Source organism: Ursus arctos, unplaced genomic scaffold (assembly GCF_023065955.2).
Source record: "Ursus arctos isolate Adak ecotype North America unplaced genomic scaffold, UrsArc2.0 scaffold_21, whole genome shotgun sequence".
NCBI lineage: Eukaryota > Metazoa > Chordata > Mammalia > Carnivora > Ursidae > Ursus > Ursus arctos.
The window spans coordinates 44,877,974-44,898,420 of NW_026622886.1; the positions used below are offsets into that span (position 1 = coordinate 44,877,974).

The 20,447-nt window shown below is 44.8% G+C and overlaps 1 protein-coding gene and 1 long non-coding RNA gene across 2 annotated transcripts in view; one reads left to right on the forward strand and one right to left on the reverse strand.

The window, feature by feature from the left end:
* PPM1H (protein phosphatase, Mg2+/Mn2+ dependent 1H) overlaps positions 1-20,447 on the forward strand; it is a 240,073-nt gene that overhangs the window by 214,753 nt on the left and 4,873 nt on the right. The window contains exon 9 of the mRNA XM_026500121.4: positions 5,154-5,305. Coding sequence (XP_026355906.1) covers positions 5,154-5,305 — 152 coding nt within the window. The remainder of the gene's footprint in view (positions 1-5,153; positions 5,306-20,447) is intronic.
* LOC130544510 (uncharacterized) lies at positions 2,754-10,260 on the reverse strand. The gene is made up of 2 exons (XR_008960834.1): positions 8,320-10,260; positions 2,754-5,670 (listed from the first exon to the last, which is right to left on the reverse strand). It is a non-coding gene; the product is annotated as an uncharacterized LOC130544510 (long non-coding RNA).

Sequence of the window (20,447 nt, forward strand, 5' to 3'; positions counted from 1 at the left end):
ACCAAAGTTACTCCGTAATAGAGCAAAGAGGCGAACACGCATCTTGCACCAACGCTGAAGCAGCAGCCCGCGGCCGGGCACTGAGTGGTGGCACTGGATTAAAGACTCGCTTGTCACAAGCTCCCGTGTCCGTAGGTGCCCAGTGATGACATTAAGGACGTTCCTAAGTGCTCTGCCGCCAGGGGCCCAGGGAGAGCAGTCAGCACTCGGCTCATTCAGGGGCACGTTAGCCAAGGCTCCTCGGTGCCCCCAAACTCCTTCCTGCTCCCTCCCTTACACTGAGTTTTTGTTAGCAGCTCCAGTGAGGACAGGGAAAGAAAAGGACAAATTCTGCGACTTCCGTTAGCTGTCAGCACGTTGCATTTTGGTGACTGCTTGTCAGAGGTGACCAGCGAAATCTGCTCGGTCACCATCATTACAGCAGCGTCTGGAGAGATCTCCGACGCTGAATTATTATTCTTCGTCCCTTCCTCTCATTTATTCTTTGTCCCAGCAAGTATGTCCTGAAGACCTATTGTTATTCACTACAAAAAATACTGTGAGGCCCACAGAAGAAACGCAAAGTGGGATCTCTGGGCCGAGGTGAATTTTGGGAGGGAAGAGAAGAGGACCAACTCACTGTGTGTTCGCTGTAAGCAGAACAAGGGGAAATGTGCAGTGAGGCAAATGTTTCTTCTCTTGGTTGGTTGTTGAGTGCTTACCAAAGGCTAAGCTCTGTGTTCCGGGGACAGAGACAGACCGTGCCCCTTGAGTTTATTGCCTTGACAGTGTTTCCAAGGCAAGGCTCCCCACCACTTACATTGGAATTACCTGGCCTTTGTCTAAAGAAGCTGATGCCTGGGCTCCGATTGACACCATCAGAATGTTAGAGGTGGGCCCTTGAATCTCAGTTTGTTCAGTGAGCACCCCAGATGATTCTTTTCTTTTTTAAAATTATTTGAGAGAGCGAGAGAGCACAAGCAGGGTGAGCGGCAAAGGGAGAGGGAGAAGAGAAGCAGGCTCCCCACCGAGCAGGGAGCCCGATGCGGGACTCGATCCCAGGACCCTGGGATCACGACCTGAGCCGAAGGCAGCCGCCCAACCACCCGAGCCACCCAGGCGCCCCACCCCAGGTGATCCTTAAGCATAGGAGAGTTTGAGCATGGTCCCGTGGCAGAGACAAACAAGGGGACCCAAACTGGTAGAGCTAGGGAAGAGCTGTGCTGGGGGGTGTGCGGGCTTGTGATTGCAAGGACCAGGGAGAGGAACAGGGGCTGCTTGTCGGTTTCCTTTAGGGTTGCTGTGGCAGTAGAGGGGGGCACTGCACCCCCAGTCCATCATTGTGCCCAGGGGAAGGAAGGGGAGGCACAGAAGGGGACCTGTGGGAAATAACCTCACTTGTTCAGATCTTTGCTCAAACAGTGCCTTCCTGAAGAGGCCTGCTCTAGCCATGTCTTCTAAAAGGACTCTCTTGTCATTCTTTTTTTTTTTTTTTTTTTTAATTTAAACTCAGTTAACTAACATATAATGTATTATTGGTTTCAGAGGTAGAGGTCAGTGGTTCATCAGTCTTACGTAACACCCAGTGCTCATTACATCATGGGCCTTCCTTAATGTCTGTCACCCAGTGACCCCATCTTGTCATTCTTACTCCAACTTTTCTTCAGAGCACCTGCCCTCTTCTGACATTGGACTTTGCTCGTCTGTTTCATCTACTAGTGTAGAAGTTGTGAGGGACTGGGGGGCGCCTGGGGGGCTCAGTTGGTTAAGCCTCTGACTTGATTTTGGCTCAGGGCATGATCTCAGGGTCCTGAGACAGAGCCCTGCGTCGGGCTCCAAGGGTGTGGAGCCTACTTAAGATTCTCTCTCTCCCTCTCCCTCTGCCCGTCCCACCCTCCAAAGAAATTGTGCGGGACTTTGTCACTTCTGTTCACACTGTATCTGCAGTGCCTGGAAAAGTAGTTGGCACATAGCAAGTGCTCAGTAAACACATAAAGGCGCTTCTAGGAGGGCAGAAAGATCCACACTGGCCCCGTCTCTCATCTGCTCAAATTATATTGCTCTCAAAAACTGCAAGAATCTCAAAGATTCCTGTGGTCTTTCTCTCCCTTCTTGGCAGCTGGGAACATTGGAAGGAGCCACCAGAAGCCCTGGCCTTGTTCTCCAGCTCTCCTTCAGACAGGGGCATCTGCATAGTACGTCTCTCCCAGAATGGGGCCCCCAGAGACTCTCTTCCTGGTGTCTGAGTCCTGGGGAGCCTCAGAGCCATTAGTTTAATGTGAGGCTTCCTGGAATATCAGGAAGCTATTTACGGAGTTGAAGGGGGAACTTTGGAGAGATGAGTGTGGTCTGATAGAGGAAGACCAACAACAACTTCAGGGAGAGGAGGTCAGGACTCCAGAGCCTGCCAGAATCCTCTGGAGCCCTTGCCGCCAGGGAGGATGGGTGTGCAGCGGGTTGTCTGTGCTGCAGCCCAGTTCTTCTGAGAGCTTTTTCACAGAATGTTCTGCATCACAGGTTAATGTATAAGACACGAGTTGTAAGTGGAAAGTTGGCAGAGTCCTTTGGAAATTGGCTAAAGGGCAGGAAATAAAGGGTAGCAATAAAAACCTAAAAGGATGTTAATTGGGGAGTGCCTCAGGGAACAGGGTTGAGACCAGCTTTTTATTATTTACATTAAAAATACTTGAGAATGGTTTTGAAAGGATTTTCATGTTGGCTAATGAAACAGCATTAGAGAACTGTGTGTAGAAATGTGAATAGTGGAATTAGGGAAGGATCCAATTTATTGATGGAAATGAAGAGAGCGTTTTCTAACATGTTTCTGTGTATCAATCCACACCCGTTCTTGGCTAGATATCCATTTGACTAGTGGGCAGGATAACTTAAGCTTAAACACCTCGAATCTCTACATGTTTTGGGCAGCGGAAAAGCACTTGAAGAGATTCCGGCTCCACGAACCCAGGGTAGTCCTGAAATTAAACGGATGTTATCTTCAGACCTAGAAATCTTTTAGAAGGAGCCAGAAGACAGATGGATTCTCCCACTTAGCTATAGGCTTAAGATTGGAACTGGATACCTGACATCATCTCCCCACCGCCCATCACATTTTTACTCTGTGGAGTTCAGATGATACAGAAATGTATTGTAGAGAGACCCCGGTAAGAAGCTAGCAGTCTCTCTTAAGCAGTCCTAGCATCCTGGAGGTAGCGGCATCGTGAGCCAGGACTGGGGAGCCCAGAGCCAAGCCCGCCTCACAGGACGGTCTGTAGGCGTCACAGAGGCCACCCAGCCCTGGATTCCCTGCTTTGCAAGCCTGGGCCGGTAGGAATCCTCTTCAGCCTCACTTCTCTGAGTGCGGTTCCAGGACCACAGCGCCGGCATCACGTGGAGTAAGGCAGAAATGCAGCCTCTCCAGCCGCACCCCAGAGCTGAATCAGAGTCGGCATTTTAGCGGCTCTCCAGCGGATTCCTAGGCACATCAGCGTTTGAGAAGCAAGGCTCTAACGTTTGTGACACCCAGGAGTTACAAGAAAAGAGAGCAAAGGGGATTTGGTTGCTTCTATAGAGTGAGAACTGGACCACAGGAGTTCAGTGCCCTGAGGATAGAATTCTGGCATTTGGGACTTTCCAGTCTGCTGTAAACAGAAGGTTCCCCTTGCTGCGTGCTTTAATTTGTCTCCTAAGGCACAGTGCCTGCTTGGAGAGGTGAACTTACCCTGAAAGAGAGCATCCCTTTCGAGAAAAGGTTAAAAGTCAGTCCAGGATACCCCTGAGTTCTCTTCCCTGAGTGGAGCCGTGCACTGGGCCACTAGCTGTGTTACCACCTCGTCAGGAGGCCACAGAGGCGGCTTTTCCTTTGAGCTCAGTTTCCAAGGGCTCTGTGGGTAGGGTGTGGTATTTTATTGTTTTCTGCTGCTGGGTGTAGGCTGTTAGTCCACAGGACCGCCCTGTGTCAAGGTGTCGCGGGCCTGAGCAAACCTTTCTAAAACCCGGGAGGCGTGGCTTTCCAAGATGTGGATTTGAGCAGTCTGTAGGCCTCTTAGAATTTAATTCTTTGTGGGTTTGAGACAACCCAACACTGTGATGGGGCACGCAGCTGCTTAAACTCCAACCTCCTTCCTCTCCCTGCCTCCCCCCCTCCCCAGCTTACAGCTTTCACTCAGACTTGCTTTTAGAAGATAGGAGAGAGAAATGAGAGGGGCAGAAGGAACGAGAAGATTGACGAAACTGACCTGCATTTGTCCTTCGCTCATGAGGGTGGTACACAGGGCTGGTTCCGCCCAATTAGGAGGGAATACCAATGAAACCCCAAATTCTTTTCCTGCCAGAGCAGGGTGAAAATAGAGTTGTGGCCTAACCCAAATACTGCTTCATTTTTATTCTTACGAGTTTTGTCAGGGTTATACTGTTCTCAAAGAGTTTGGGTGGATATTGAAATATCCAGGTCATTCCCGTTCTAGAGGTGAGGAAAGACGTCACGTTTGCCAAGATACGGTTTGGAGACTCAGACTTAGCATGTGTCCTTTATAACTGAGGCTAGATTGAGGCCCCTCAAACCTGAGTATAGCTCTGAGCCCCATCCTTACATGAGAGGAGCCCTACCCCTAGGGCCTCAAAACAGGTAAACCAAAAAGTGATTCATGTGAGCCCATTAAAGAAGTGTGTCTCCTCAGTCCTAGACAAATGCACGCAGAGCCACTACTAAAGATCCGAGGCTGGCCTTCTCTCCCCCACGGACAGAGCCCAGAAGCAGGGAAATCTGCGATTCATCTTTGTATTTAGAGCACCCGGCACAGAGCAGGCCCTTAGTTAAGTATTTGTGGAATGGATGTGCAAAGGGAGAGGGAGGCTAGCCTCTGACTGCTCTTCTGGTTAGCAGAGTATCTGTTAGAAGTATTCTTCTCGCTCTGTCTCAGGCATCACATTTTCAATTCCTTCTTCCTTGTCAACTGTTAAGCTCATCTGGTGAGCCCCATATGTCTGTCTACACAGCAAGTCTCCGAAGGAGGCTGCCCCTGGCCACAAACTGGGTGTACAGCCAAGTACCTTAGAGTGCAAACCTAAAAACCCCTAGGCTAGATGCGGAAAGAGAAAGGAAGTCGGAAGCTAGTTGGGCATGGGAAATAATGTGCTCCCAGTCTCTTAAGTAGGAATATTCCCATTCTTTTCAGGTGAGAGTCTACGATCTCTCCAAATACGAGCATGGAGCAGATGATGTGCTGATCTTGGCCACTGATGGACTCTGGGATGTGCTGTCAAATGAAGAAGTGGCAGAAGCCATCACGCAGTTCCTTCCTAACTGTGACCCAGACGACCCTCACAGGTTCGTGCATTTCCGGGGCGGTGGGGTTGTTCTCAAGCCAGTTTTCACGGTGTGACTGAAACAACCGTGCACTTTTCATTATTCATGATTTGCTGTAGAGCTGATCTGGATGGATTAGGAACCAGACTGCAAAAGGGACAACATTTCTTATTAGAAGTACTTTCACAGCCAGATAAAAACCCTCCTTAAGTCGAACCTGGACGCAAGTGGTAAAGAATTTGATTGGTAAGATACTTCAGTGGCATGTTTCTCACGTTCTTCCTTCATAATTCCAAAGTGAGAATAATCCAGTTTGTGGTCCTCCTGATGAAAGTAATACCAGATGCTCCCGGCATTGATTTTTATCCATTGGGAAATGATTTCTTCTGAGAAACATTGAGAAAGGAGAGGAAAAATTAGAGTAGGTTTTCATTTGTAGCATAATGGCAGTGTAAATATCCCAAAACATAGGCCATAAACTCTTGGCCTTAGCAACATTTTTCTGGATGTCTTTCCTCAGGCAAGGGAAACAAAAGCAAAAGTACACATTTGAGACTACATCAAACTAAAAAGCTTTTGCACTATGAAGGAAACCATCAACAAAACAAGAAGGCAACCCACTTAGCGGGAGAAGATTTTTGCAGTATTTGATATATCCAATAAAGGGTTAATATCTAAAATATATAAAGAACTCCCATAACTCAACACTCCAGGAGAATTAAAAACAATTAAAAAATGGGCAGAGGACCTGACTAGACATTTTTCCAAAGAAGACTTACAGATGGCCGACAGACACGTGAAAAGATGCTGAATATCCCTTATCAACAGGCAAATGCAAATCCAAAACCACCATGAGACAGCACCTAACAACGGAATTGCTCGCATCAAAAAGGTAAATCACAAGTTTGCAAGGCTGTGGAGAATGGAAACCCTCGTGCACTACTGGTAGGAATGTAAATTGGTGCAGCCACTGTGGAAAACAATATGCAAGGTTCCTCAAAACATTAAAAATAGAAACACTATATGATCCAGTAATTCCACTTCTGGGTATTTACCCAAAGAAAATGGAAACACCAGATCAAAAAGATATATTCATCCCTCTGATTATTGCAATTTCACTTACAGGAGCCAAGATATGGAAGCAACTTCTGTGTCCACTGAATGGATAAAGAACATGTATATATCCACAGGGGAATATTACTCAGCCCTAAAAAGGGGGAGGATCTCACCATTCTCAACAACATACCTGGAGGGTATTATGCTAAGTGAACTAAATCAAGAAAGACAGATACCATATGATTTCACTTTTATGTGGAATCTAAGAGAAACAAAACAAATGAACAGACAAACAGAAACAGACTCAACTACAGGCAACAAATTGATGGTTGCCAGAGGGGATGAGCGCTGGGAGACAGGAGCAACAGGTGAAGAGGATTGAGAGTTAAAATAAGTCATGGGGATGAAAAGTACAATATAGGCGGTGTAGTCAGCAGTATCATAGTAACTTTGTATGGTGACAGATGGTACTACCCTTCTGGTGAGCATTTCTTAATACATAATCACACCACTATGTTGTATACCTAAAACTAATACATTACTGCATGTCAACTGTACTTCAATGAAAAATTTTTTAAAAATCTTTTAATAATAAAACCAAAGTTTATTGTTTAAAGCAACTAATGCATTAGGAAAATGCAAATCAAAACCACAATGAGATATCATCTCACCCATCAGAATAGCTATTTAAAAACCAAAAATCAAAAAACCAGAAAATAAGTATTGGTGAGAATGTGGAGAAATTGGAATCCTTGCGCATTAAGAATGTAAAATGGTACAGCTGCTATGGAAAACAGCACAGTGGTTCTTCAAAAAATTAAACATAATAATCATATTATTCAACAATCCACTTCTGTATATATACCGAAAAGAAGTAAAACAGGGACTCAAACAGATATTTGTACACCCATGTTCATAGCAGCATTATTTACAATAGCTAAAACATGGAAGCAACCCATATGTCCACCAGTGAATGAATGGAGAAGGAAAATATGGCGTATAATGCAATGGAATATTAATCAGCCTCATAAAAGAACGAAATTCTCACATGTGCTACAAAATGGGTGGTGGGTATAGACATCATACCAAGTGAAATAACCAGTCACCGAACTACAAATAGTGTATGATTCAATTTATATGAGGTACCTAGTGTAGTCAGATTCATAGATTCACAAAGTAAAATGGTCGTTGCCGGGGGCTGGGGGGCCGGGAAGGATAGTGTGTGTTTTAATGGGTACAGCATTTCAATTTGGGAAGATGAAAACATTTTGAGGGTAAATAGTGGTGATGGTCGCACAATAGTGTGAATGTGCTTAATGATTGAACTGTACACGCTTTAAAATGGTTAAAATGCTAAATGCTGTGTTATGTATATTTTACCACGAACAATTTCTCAAAAACACTAAATTTGGAAAAGTAATAAATTAGATAAATTTCTCATAAGACTAATCAAAAACAAGGGTGACAAACAACATTGGGAATAAAAAACATTATTATCTCAGACACAGCAGCAATTAAATGTGAGGGTATTATGGAGATATATGTATTCTTTCATAGGCACATTGTAAAGATATTCATTCTCCCTAATTGATCTTTAAAGGCAGCACAGTTATAACCAAAATTCCAGTGAGGTTTTCATGTAGCTTCATAAACTTATTCTCTTTCGTTCTTCAAAAGACAACATAAAGAGAGTAAAATGACAAGCATGAACTGGAAAAGATTTTTGCAGCTTGTATCACTGAAGAGGGATTCATACCCATAAAATACAATGAACTCTCACAGATCAGTAAAGGAAACACAAACAACCCAGTAGAAAAATGAGCAAGAGTCAAATACTCATGACACAGAAGAACATTAATGGCCAGTAAATATATTTTAAAAACACAACTGGAGTAAGCAGAGCGGTGCAAATTAAAAACATGGAGTAACTGCCGATGGCTTTGTGAATTTGTAGGCAGACGGATCACACTTTGGCATACCTGGTGAAGTTGGGCCTTTGCATATCCTGTGACTCCAAAGTTCTAGGTCTGTATCCTGGAGCGCTGGTTCTGAAAGTGTAGTCCTTGCGTCACATGGCATCAGCATCATCTGAGAACTTGTTAGAGATGCAGATTCTCAGGCCCCATCCCCAGTTCACCAAATAAAGCTCCGGTGAGGGGACCCAGCAGCTTGTGTTTTAACAGACCCCCCAGGGGATCTGGTGCTGCTAAAGGTCATACAAAAAGATACCCACGGGACTGTTTGTATCACGAAGGCTGGAATGAACGCGCGTCCAGTCGCAGGATGGATAAACTAAAGACAGAGTGCGTCACGGCTCAAAAGCGGGGTGAGCCAAAGCTGTGCTCGTTAGCAGGGAAGAATCTCGAAACATACTGGTGAGTTTGATAAGCAAGTCATAGAAGAATACACACGATTCTATCGACATGAAGTAGAAAACGAACACTATCTCATTTAGGTCTGTAGATACTAAAACTATAACAAAAAGCAAGAGAATTAACCCCAAATGTAGGATAATAGTTACCTTGGTAGAAGGGGTGGCAGGGAGGGGAACAGTATGTGCTTGAGAAAAGGCCACAGTGAGCTTCCAAGATCTTCCTGGTACTGTTCCTTTAGCTAATGGCAGGCACACGATGACGCACGTTATTGGAAACTGTGTGTGCGTCGGATGCGTTTGTTCGTATGTAGACTGTGAGAGGCAGCGTAGCCTGGTGCTTTCTAGCATGGAACCTAGGCAGAGTGCCTGAGTTCAAATCCTGGCTCTGCCCCTGCGAGACTGGCGTTTCTTAACTTCTCCGTGCCTCAGATCCCTCCTCTGTAAAATGGCGGTTCCCACAGTACTGACCTCACACATCCCGGTAAAGTGAAGTGCTTGCTGATGACTAAGCAGTAATGGGTATTTATTGTTGTTATTCTCTGTTTGATGCTGCGTTTGTTTCATGTATTTCACAACGAAAAATAGTCCTTTAGGAAAAAAGTGAATGAAGTGAGGCTGTCTCCCTCTTCCTTGACTTGTTTGGAATCCAGTTGTTTGCATTCTTTTATTTGAACTTAAATGGATTTTTCTCCTGTTGAGCTTTTAGTTTTAATCTGTGTTTTATATCCTGCTTGTTAGCAGCATTCTCACTGGTTTTCTCTACTGTGATTATTTTTATAAAGCTTTGCAAAGCCAGCTGACAGGTACAAGTGCAAAGGCACCAAGTACTTTATTTTAATCTCTCCAAGCTGGCTTGGTCTTGCTTACCAGCCCATCTCTCTCCATGGCAACAAATCTGCCTCCCGGGAGCGGTAACCTACGGACAGTGCTGTCGCCGGGCAGGTGCGTGCCAGGTCAGAGCAGGCTCCGGGGCTCATCGGAACTGCCACCTCCAGAGGCAGGGCTTAGAGGGATTTCCGTGGAACAAACAGGGCAGGAAGGCCAAAGGTTTTGTGTCTGCCTTTCAGGGAAGGTGGCAAACCAAAGACTTCTGTATCCAGTGGGTGAATGAGTGAAAGGGAAAGTTGTAAGATAAGCACCATTTTATTGGTAAGAAAAAGAGTATCAGACTGGAGATCAGAAAAAAATCTGGTTGGGTTTTGAGACCTTAAGGCAGTAAGACCTTATAGGCAGACGTTTCTTCTCTGCCCCATCACTCCCATTCAGATTCATTCAGTTGAAAAACAATACTCAGGACATGTTTTATGAGCCACGGTCTGCTGGGTATTGGGGAAGAAATCTGTGAAGCAAAGAGACCTGGCTCCTGCCCTCTCAGAGTTTAGAGTCTAGAGGGGGTTATGGAAACATAAGGAAGTTACATTGTAAGTGCTAAAGACAGGAGCGAACTTAGAGCAAGGGATAGCCAAGAAAGCTTCCCACAGGAAGGGCTATCTAGGGCACCTGGGTGGCTCAGCTGGTTAAGCGTCTGCCTTCAGCTCAGGTCATGATCCCGGGGTCCTGGGATCGAGCCCTGCATTGGGCCCCTGCTGAGCCTGCTTCTCCCTCTCCCTCTGCCGCACCCCCTGCCTATGCTCTATCAAAAATAAATAATCTTGAAAAAAAAAATGAAGGGCTATCTAAACTTAAATCTGAAGAAACAAACAAGGATGAGCCGGACAGTGTAGGGGTGAGGTGCAACTGGGAACCCAGGCAGAACATGGCGCAGTCAAGGAAGCAGGCGGTCAGGACGGCTGACTGGGCTGACCGTGGGGTGCTGTCCACACACGAGGTGTGAGATAAATGGGCCAAGTTGTGGCCAACCTTAGGAACTCACAAGATTTTTTTTTTTAAATAATTTATTTATTTTTTTGGCAGAGAGAGAGTGAGAGAGCACAAGCATGGTGAGCGGGGGAGAGGGAGAAGCAGACTCACTGCTGAGCAGGGAGCCCGATGCAGGGCTCGATCCCAGGAGCCTGGGATCATGACCTGAGATGAAGGCAGACGCTTAACCGAGTGAGCCACCCAGGTGCCCCAGGAACTCACAAGATTAATGAATGTGGAAATTAGTTGTGGGAAAGGAAGTCTATAATAATGACAGGGAATTTGTGCAATTCATTCATTCTGATCCATGATCAGCAGACCGTCTGTGCAATCTGATGGTGAAAACATGAGATGTGGATTGTTTCTCTACCCCTGTCTGCTCCTTTGTAATTTAAACAATACTAGGAAATCAGAAAAACTGAATTTATTTCACACTTAGGCTTAGAAGTAATGTAAACTTTTCTCTTTCGTGTGTGATGTATTTGCACATTTCTGTGTGTAATTTGGGAGGTGGGCACCACATCCGTGCCCAGGATGAGTGTGTCTCCTTGTCTGGCGCCTGGAGAGCTCTGGCCCAGAAGCCACAGCAGGGGGTGCTCCAACTGGGAGCTGTTCTCATCTTCCTGTGCAATAGAAATATGAGGGAAAGTCATCCTAATAAATTTTAGTCAAAGTTATAATGTTCTGTGAGGAGGAAGGACACACTTTATAACTGCAGAGGCTCTGTGGGCTCTTCTCGGCCAGAAGGATTCATTTCTCCCCAGATGTAGCCCAGGACCAAAGGTTAACCTATCTAATCATGTTGGAAGGTGGGGGCTGGCTGGCTGGCTTGCTTACTTTTCTTTTTTTCTTTCCTTTCCTTTTTTCTTTTTCCTTTCCTTCTTTTGCTCTCCCTCCCTCCCTTCCTCTTTCTTTCCTCCTTTCTTTCTTCCTTTCATTTCTTTCCTTCCTCCTTTTTCTTTTCTTTTGATTGGAGTACACCCTGAGTATAGCAGAGCCGGCGGTTCTGTGAGTCCTCGGTGGGGTTGTGAATTGACCCAGTCATCGGAAATACGCCAGGCTAGCACTTGAGTCGGTCACGTGGTTGGAAGTCATGGAGGTTGGGCTGCACAACCTGGAGTTCTAATACCAGGAAGATTCTCAGTTGAGGCCTAAACATCCCGCACAGTTTGGAGAAGGTGCTCAGAGAAAGGCCTGGAAGGGTTTTTCTGAGGCAAACTAGGGATTGACTTATCCCCTCTATGAAGCTGAAGATTTAGGGGTAGATCGCCTGTGAAGAATATTTGAAATAGAGGCAAGTGTGTAAACACTCAGAGAGGATGCTCAATATTTCAGAAAGTAATGAGTTGTTAGTATGACTGAGGGGTAAGGGCATGGGCAACGCCGGAAGGAACGAGGGCCAAAGAGCAGTTAACCAAACGGGAAAGCATGGCATGCAGTCACATTCCAAATGCCCTGGCAAAACTTTGCTTTGCCTGTCCTTCATTGCCCGAAACCTGTCTGTGGAAACCTCCTCTTTGTAACTTGGACCTACTGACCCTCAGTCCCCCCACCATGACACTCAAGGGGCTTTTTTTGGGGTACCAATATAACGTAAATTCCACAGAGTGTTTCCCTAACAAGAGAAGCCTTCTTGGGGCGCCTGGGTGGCTCAGTTGGTTAAGCATCTGCCTTCGGCTCAGGTCATGATCCCAGGGTCCTGGGATCAGGCCCCAGGTCGGGCTCCCTGCTCAGCAGGCAGTCTGCTTCTCCCTCTCCCTCTCCCTCTGCCACTCCCCCTGTTTGTCTCGCTGTTTCTCAAATAAATAAAATCTTAAAAAAGAGAGAGAGAGCAAAGCCTCCTTGATGGTCACACTTCAGATGGCATTCTTCACATCCATGCTCTCTGAGACTCAGATCTGTGTGCGTTAATGAGGGAGAGATTAATCCGTGGGAAGTTACTAGCAAAACCGCCACCGACACCGACAGCCGGCTACTCAGGCAGCTATTAAGTGCTAGTTTGTATTTCCTTGATAGTATGAAATTTATTTTGGCAGAAGACAAAAGTTCTTTTTATGAATTCTTTCCGTGAATTAGCTGAACTAATTTCTACCAGCACCACATAGTTTTGAAAAACTGTGCCTCAAATGCAAAAAGGAAGGGTTCCCCCACTGTCCCCCCATATCAATTACATGTTTGAACAACAAATTTGTGAGTGCTTGATCTGCTGTTTGAAGACTAGATAAAATCTGCATTTTTGTTTCTTTTGCAGTGTTTAGCATATTTAGACCCATGGGAACTTGGAAGTCAGTCTGTGACCCTCCTGTAATGGCCTCTGAACAGCTCGCTGCCAGGCCCCTCTGCCCTTCTTCACTGCTGTTTCTATGGCTGCTGGAGCAGAGCTGTGTGGCCCCTTAGCTGGACTGTCAGGGCATTTTAAAGGGCTTGCCAGGGAAAAGTGTGAAGGAAATGTTCTTTGGCTCCCTCTCACATTGAAATTTTGCTGTTTGAGATACAAACAAAAATAAACACATACCACCTAAGGAACCAGGGAGTTGGTGCCAGGGGCAGAGGGGTGGATGAAGCCTGGCAGGTGTTCTTGCCCTCTCCTGTGGGTGTGGGCTGCTCTCCGCAGTCTGTGGCCTTGTACCTGCTGGCACATTAACCCCTCATGTACACTGTGGCAGTGCCACGGACAGAGCTGTCATTCCAGTGTCAGGATACTGCGTGGAATCCCCGCCCCCTGCGCCAGGGACAGAAGCTGTCATGAGTGGCTTCCGTGAGTTTAGAGGCAGACAAGGGACCCGCGTGGTTCAGCTCCCAGCCATGAGCCTACGAGATGCCTCCGCCTGGGATGAGTTGCCCACGTCCAAATACAATAAAGAGCCCTCTCCAAGCCACCCTCACCCCTACCCACCCAGTCACCATAGATCCCTCCCAATGTTCCAAAGCTTGGGAGAGCTTTTCTACCTCTTACATTTCAGAGGCCTGCTCAGAATGCAAAGAAGATTCCTCCTCCTGTTCCCATCACACTCTATTACTGCTGGGCATCAGCAGATGGAGGCTGCCTTTTATATGCAAATATTTGGAACCCATTAATTCCCCAGTTCCTGCCACCTACCTCCCTCTTGTAAGACCCTGATCTGTACCATCTAAATGGCAAATAGCAGTTCCCACCCAACTAGAACTATTAAAGCCTTTAAGGCATGGTTATAGCCTGAGGCCTGAAATGGACGTAGTTTTGACACCAGTGCTGATTCAAATGCGGTCTCTGTGAGAAACAGACTCTCCAAGAGGTGGATGACGGAAGGCCAATCTCTCAGGGAAGAGAAAGACATTTTATGTTTAATGAGGAAAACGACAGCTAACATGTACTGACCTCTGACCAAGTCCGAGACTGTGCTGAATGCTTTGTGGAAGGATCTCATTCATTCCTTGCAGGAGCCTCTGAGGTCTGCCCTGTCATCATTCCAGATTTATAAGAAAAGAGGGGCTCCAGGAGGCTAAGGAATTTTTCCAGAGTGCCCATGTGGGCCGTGGTAAAACCAGGATTGGACCCTAGGCAACCCACGCGCACACCCTGAGTCCCTTTGTATGCTGTGCTGAAGAGATGAAAGAAGTCAGAACTGCCACAGAAATGGCGGGGACAACAGACACAATTGAGGATTTATCGGTCGGTCTCCCTCCACCCCGACGGTTAGTGCCTTGTGAAAAGAGCTTCTGGCCTTCCCATAGTTCTTCAGCCCTCTTCCTTTCTTTGTTCTCCTCCCTCCCCTGCTGTCCTTTCTCTGCTCCCTCCCATTCAGAGCCCGAGGAAGCCTCTGAGCCAAGCCCTGTGCCGTGTGCCAAGTTAGCTCCCTCCCTGGCAGCCATTTCTTTCAGCAGAGCTTTGCTGATCAATATTGAAAGTTGCGGCCAGAGAAGAAAAATGTTCTCAAAATACAAAATTTGTCTCCCTGGGAGATTCTTTCTTAGAAGAGAGCGAGTACTTCAAACTGCTCCAGCAGTTCTCTCATGCGGTCTAACCAAGCATTCTGATTAAGGCATTCAGGAATGGCCCTTCGTCCGCTCCACATCCAGCTTCCAGAATCGCCAGGCTCCTCAGCCCGCCTCACAGCCTGGGCCTGTGTGCAATGGAATCCTCCTCCTGTCACTGTCTTCCGCTGTGCCATATTCTTCTTTGCTCCTCTCCTGTATATTTTGTATTCACATTTCATGTTTTAACTCCGTCTGTGGCACGTGTCTGCCCTTGTGTTCAGTCTCAGTACCAAAATCTGTAGAGCTCTCCTATTTTACTGCCATATTTAGCAATTTCTTTCATAGTCACCAACTAGGTGGCCCTTGTCGGGTAGAAATGGGAAGAAAACCAAATGGGAGCAGGGACACCCAGTTCTTTCCCTCCAGAGAAAGCTGTTTCCTCTTGTACCAGTTTTGGTGTAAAGCAACCTTACAAATGGTTTCATGCCTGGGGCAAGTTGGCTCTTAAATATGGATGCCAGTGGGTTTTGAAATGACCGCCAGCCTGGCTGAATATTGGAGTTGGGGCACAAACCTTCTCCCAGGAGCTGGTTTCTGGGGTTGTGTCAAGTTGATCATTTGTGAGGAGAGCTCTTGCAACTGGCTTCATTTTACCTGAATATTGTTTCTGACTTCATTTCCATACTGGGTCTCCTGTAGCCTGAAGGAAATGTCAGGAAATGGGTCCTAGAGTTCAGCTATACTGTTAAGTCACTGAATATAGCATCTACTCAGTCCCCTTCAGTTGTCCACACGGGCTGCTTTTACAGAGGGGATACCAGACTCCCCAGAGGAGTCATGGGGAGGATCTGGACTCATGGCAACTGTGTTGGAAGAAGTGTTCCTCGGCATTCCCCCTCCACCTCCCGCTTCAGGTCCTTCCCTGAAGCACACGGATGAGGGCAAGAACCTGAGGAAACTGAAGTCCTGTGAGGAGGGGATATGGTTGGGTAGGCTCACCACACAGGAAGTGGGAAAGTAAACCTCACAGTACTCCTGTGTTAGGAGAATCCTAAACCAAGAAATTACATGTTCTATAGCTGGAAAACCCCATGGTGTTTCTTTGTAAAGGCAAATTTAAAAATCTCCCTATAAGCTAAGGCACAGAGTCAGCAACCCTTACTGAAGAGAAACATATCTTTAAAACCACTATGAGAAAGAATAACTAGACACAATGGAGCCTTCTCTCTAGGTCTCCAAAAAACCCCCAGTAGAACAGGTTGAAACTTTAAACTTGTACAAATAGAACCACAAGGCAAGAGGAGGTAAATCTGGAAAACAACCAAATGGAAATTCACAATGGGGAAGAGTATGTCATTGAAATAAAGTTACCATAGTTCACCCTTGCATAACATGGGTTTCAACTGCACGAGTCCACTTATACATGGATTTTTTGGACACAGTACAGTAAATGTGTTTTACGATTTTTAAATATTTTCTGTAGCTTATTTTATTGTAAGAATACAGTATATATAATAACAGACATATATATTAACTGACTGTTTATGTTATCAGTAAGGTGTCTGGGCAACAATAGGCTATTAGTAGTTAAGTTTTCAGAGAGTCAAAAGTTATACTTGGGTTTTTGACTGTGTGGCAATTGGTGTCCCTTAACCTCCATGTTGAAGAGTTAACTGTACTGAATGGAAAAGTAAACCACTAAAACAAGAACTAATGAATTTATAGAAATCAAAGAGAAAAAAGAAAACAGGAAAGAAGGAGAAATCTGGAAGGCAAAATGGGGACGGTCTAATAGAAAATATAAAAAAAAATGGAGGGCAAGCAATATTCAAAAAGTTCACAGTTGAGAATTTCCAGAATCAAAGAAGTATTTTCCCACTTAAAGGAGTGAAACAAATTTTCAACACTGATAGATAAAAAGGAATCCTCATTGTTATTCTTGGTGTAACTTCATACCATCAATAATAGTAGAAACTTTTTAAAAAGCTACCAATGAGAAGATATTTCCTTATAAAGAATGTCTTCTCAACAAGAGAAGTCACAATAAATGAAATTGTCTCTAAAATGCTGAGGGAAAATAATGATCAATCCAGGATTCTATACCCAATAAAGCCATCATGCAAGATTAAAAACAAAAATAAGAGATTTTTGTGGTCCAAAGACTGGGTGAGTTTAATCCCTTCCAGACCATTGTTGAAAGAATTTCTAAAAATGGACTTCAACAGAAGAAAAATCAAATCCAGAAGGGAGGAATGGAATTCAAAAAACACAGAAGTTGGTATGTTGGTTTATTTACATAATTATAGATTATAAATGAGAATAATGACTACTAGAGGCTTAAAAGCAAGATGAAATTCAACTACCAGGCAGTAACATGGAAGATCATAGAAGGTGTTCTAAGATCCCTTTGTTTCCTGAAGGAAATAAATAAATAACCTGTGTATAAAAAACTTAAGCATAAGTGCTAAGATGACAGAAATTAACTATCCCTTCTAAACCAGTAGGGGGAGGGGAAAGGTGCTAAAGCAATCAACCTGACGGAAAGCAAGGATGAAGAAAAGCATGATAAACAGAAAACACACAGGAAGTTTTATATATATTTATATGTATTAGTGATGGCAGAAATAAGCTCAGATATATCGGTTTTTACAATAAACATAGTTTACATCTTAACTATGAGATTAGGCTTTATTTTAATTAGCCATGTATCACTAATGAAATACACTTTAAAATACAAAGTTTAGAAGTCCTACTCAGACTTTTATCATTGAAAAAATCAGGGTGAGGAGGTGGCATTGAAAAATGACCATCTTTTCTTGCCTAAGAGACTGGGGATCGCATTCACTAAGGATGGTAGATGGGCAAGTCTCACCTTGGAAGTGAAAATAAGTTAATACTTATTGACCTCTTCTTAAGTTGTAGCTGGGGCTCCCAAGGAACTTAAGGAGCATCAGAGAGAGGAGCTTGTGTCATGTGTGATGGGAGCCCAGACGCAGGAGAACTTGGGAGTGTGGAGTGGAGTGGAAGCTGCCCACCACCACCACTCCCCACCCAAAAAAGGAGAATTCAGGAAGACAGGAGATGTCAAAGGCAAAGAAGGTGGTCCGTGGTGTCTGTGCTGGAGCATGGTTGAGCTGAATGAGTACTGAGAAGAAGCTTTTAGGTCAAGGTGTAAGAGGCCAGATGAGTGAGGTAATGGGCCTACTGGTAAGAGATTAAGGAGGAAAAAGGGAAGAAACTGAAGAAGCAAAAATGGATTTCTCTCTCAAGAAGTTCAGTACCTAAGGGAAGACAGAATGGATGGTAAAGAGAAATTCAGGCTCAAGGGAAGTTATCTTGGAATAGGCAATAACCATTTTTAAGAATAAAACCTTAATTATCTAGAGCCCTCGGGGAAATGAGTTTCCTGGGTAACCATCTTTTCTAGGTGACCTAATGCTGCTTTTTAAAATACCACTGCTAATTTTGACCATTTTTGAAATACCCAGAGTCACCAGCAGTGGCAATATCAGGGTGGTCTCTCGCCTTGAACTAAGGGTGATCCTCGTTTGTGACTTCGTCTCACCTCGTTTTGCTCTCTCTCCGTCGTTGCCCCATGGCTGCAGACCCGCAGAGGCCCACGGGGTGATTTGCCTTTCTCTAGACTAGCCACAGAGAGCTGGCCTGAGTTCTTTTCTCTATTTTTTGACATCTTGGAGCATCTTTTACTGTCAGCCAACTTTTACCGTAACTTGCCATAATTTTCTGTCTAGCATGCTCTTGAGCCGGCTTCGGGTGTGTTCGGCCCTGACAGACACATCTACTCTGTACTGACTCAGCCAGGTTTCTTCACTTGAGAGGCTGAAGTTTGGACCCCAATCACCAGGATAATAAACATCACTCTGATATTGTTGGTAGCCTTTCCCAGCATGGTTGTATCTCAGATATACAATTTAATAGAAACCCGAAAGTAATCTGGGGTGAGCATCTGAGAGACTACTTAGTATAGTATAAGCTGTAGTATGTGGATTTGGGGACATTTATTTGGCTCTTTAGCCAAAGGCCTCTCTGGACTCCTTTCTGTTTATTTCCTGATCTCAACAGGAGAACCCTCTGAAAGGGCTAACTGGCTGCATCTTCCCTCAAGAGCAACTGAAGACATTTCTGCCTCAAAGCTGATAATCTCTCCACACAGATAGAAAAAGAAGGTGTCTCTCCTCCCCACCCACCACCCACCCTCCAGGAGGAAAGGCATTTATTTTGTATTAACTCCAGCAGCCTCTCCTCTGCCGCCTGTGGGGTGTCGTATACTCCTTTCTGCTGCCTGGGCTGCAAGGAGACTTGAGTCGCAAAGACTTTATGTCCTGGAATCTTAATCCTGAGATCATCTGCTGCAGACCTCAGTCTTAAATATTGTAACAGTGGGCTAGATGCTAGTCTCTTATTTAATTAATTTATTTTTTGCCAGGTCTCCTTTAATACGAGACTCAGTAAATCCATAAAGGGTCTTAACAGAAGAAATAGAAGAGCCTTCTGGTGTTCTGAATTCTATAAAAATCACAGTCCTGAGGGCAAGGCAGAGACATTCCAAAGTAGGGAAAAGCCACTAGTAATATCAGGGTGGTCTGTTGTTAAAGGTCTGTCGTTAAAGCCTTCTAAGAAGCCTTCCTTACGGGGTGACATTTATTATCTTGGTGATTTATCAGAGTCTAGCTTTTAGCTTTTCAGGTTCAGAAACTAGTTTAATCAAGATACAAAGAGCAGATTCATTGTCAGAGCTGGGCTCACCCTCACCAAGCTTAGAAAATTGATCTGGAAACCGAAATGCCAGCTGACATTTATATGGAGAAATATAACTGACTGATATTCTTAAAGTACAATGACTGGCTCATTCTTTTCCTCGGCAGGCCTACACAAGGAGCCAGATCATAATCAGGTTATTTGGTGAACGTGAAATCAGAGTTAACGGTGAATCATGTTTAATGGCATAGGCTGAGAGTAATTCATCCACACTAAATGTGGTCCTACCAGCGGAACTAAATCTCTTTGAAGTCTGTCAGCTAAGTCTCTCTTTGCTCTGATCAGTATTTGGATAGACACCTGCCAACGTTTTGTCTCGTTATTTTATGCCTCAGGGCCAACCCAGGCCCACACCCACACTGGTCTTTAGATATTAATATTTTCCATTGGCTAATAATGTAGTCATTCTTTTTCCTTAAGTTTAAATCTCCATGAGCAATCTTATTTTCAGATTTTTGGAGGACGCCCTGCTGTGCCCACGTTGATCAAGAAGAGAGTGTGGCACTGATAAGGGTGGGTGACAAGCTCATCCACACCAAGTCCTTTCCCAAAAACACCCTCACATTTTTACTATATTCTTGTGTTACATGTACTATTAATGTTTTTATTTAAATCAACTCACTTTTTAAAAACAATTTTATTTTAAAAGATTGACCCCTACCATAAATGGAAAATGACTATCCTTTGTTCTTAAAAAGAATGTGGTCCAAAAACTGAACACTGGAAACAAAAGCTCTTAGTTTCCCAAGTAGTTTTTCAGCTAGGCATGGTCTGCTGGGCAAATCTGTGAGCCTGAGCAGATCCATAGTAGACAGACTCACACCAAACGGAGACTCTCCTTGACATCACCAAAAACCTCAAGGGATTCAACAGCAGAATAATTTAGGAGGTTATTTAATGTATGTGGTGCCTTGTCCATCTACCACCTAAAAGACTAATCTCATGTTAGGCATCCCACATTTTGGGAAAGGATGGCTTAGACTTTTTTTTTTTTTTTTTTTAGTATTTTATTTATTCATTTGAGACAGAGAGAGAACGAGCATGAGCAGGGGGAAAGGCAGAGGGAGAGGGAGAAGCAGACTCCCTGCTGAGGTGGGAGCCTAACGTGGGACTTGATCCCGGGACGCAGAGATCATG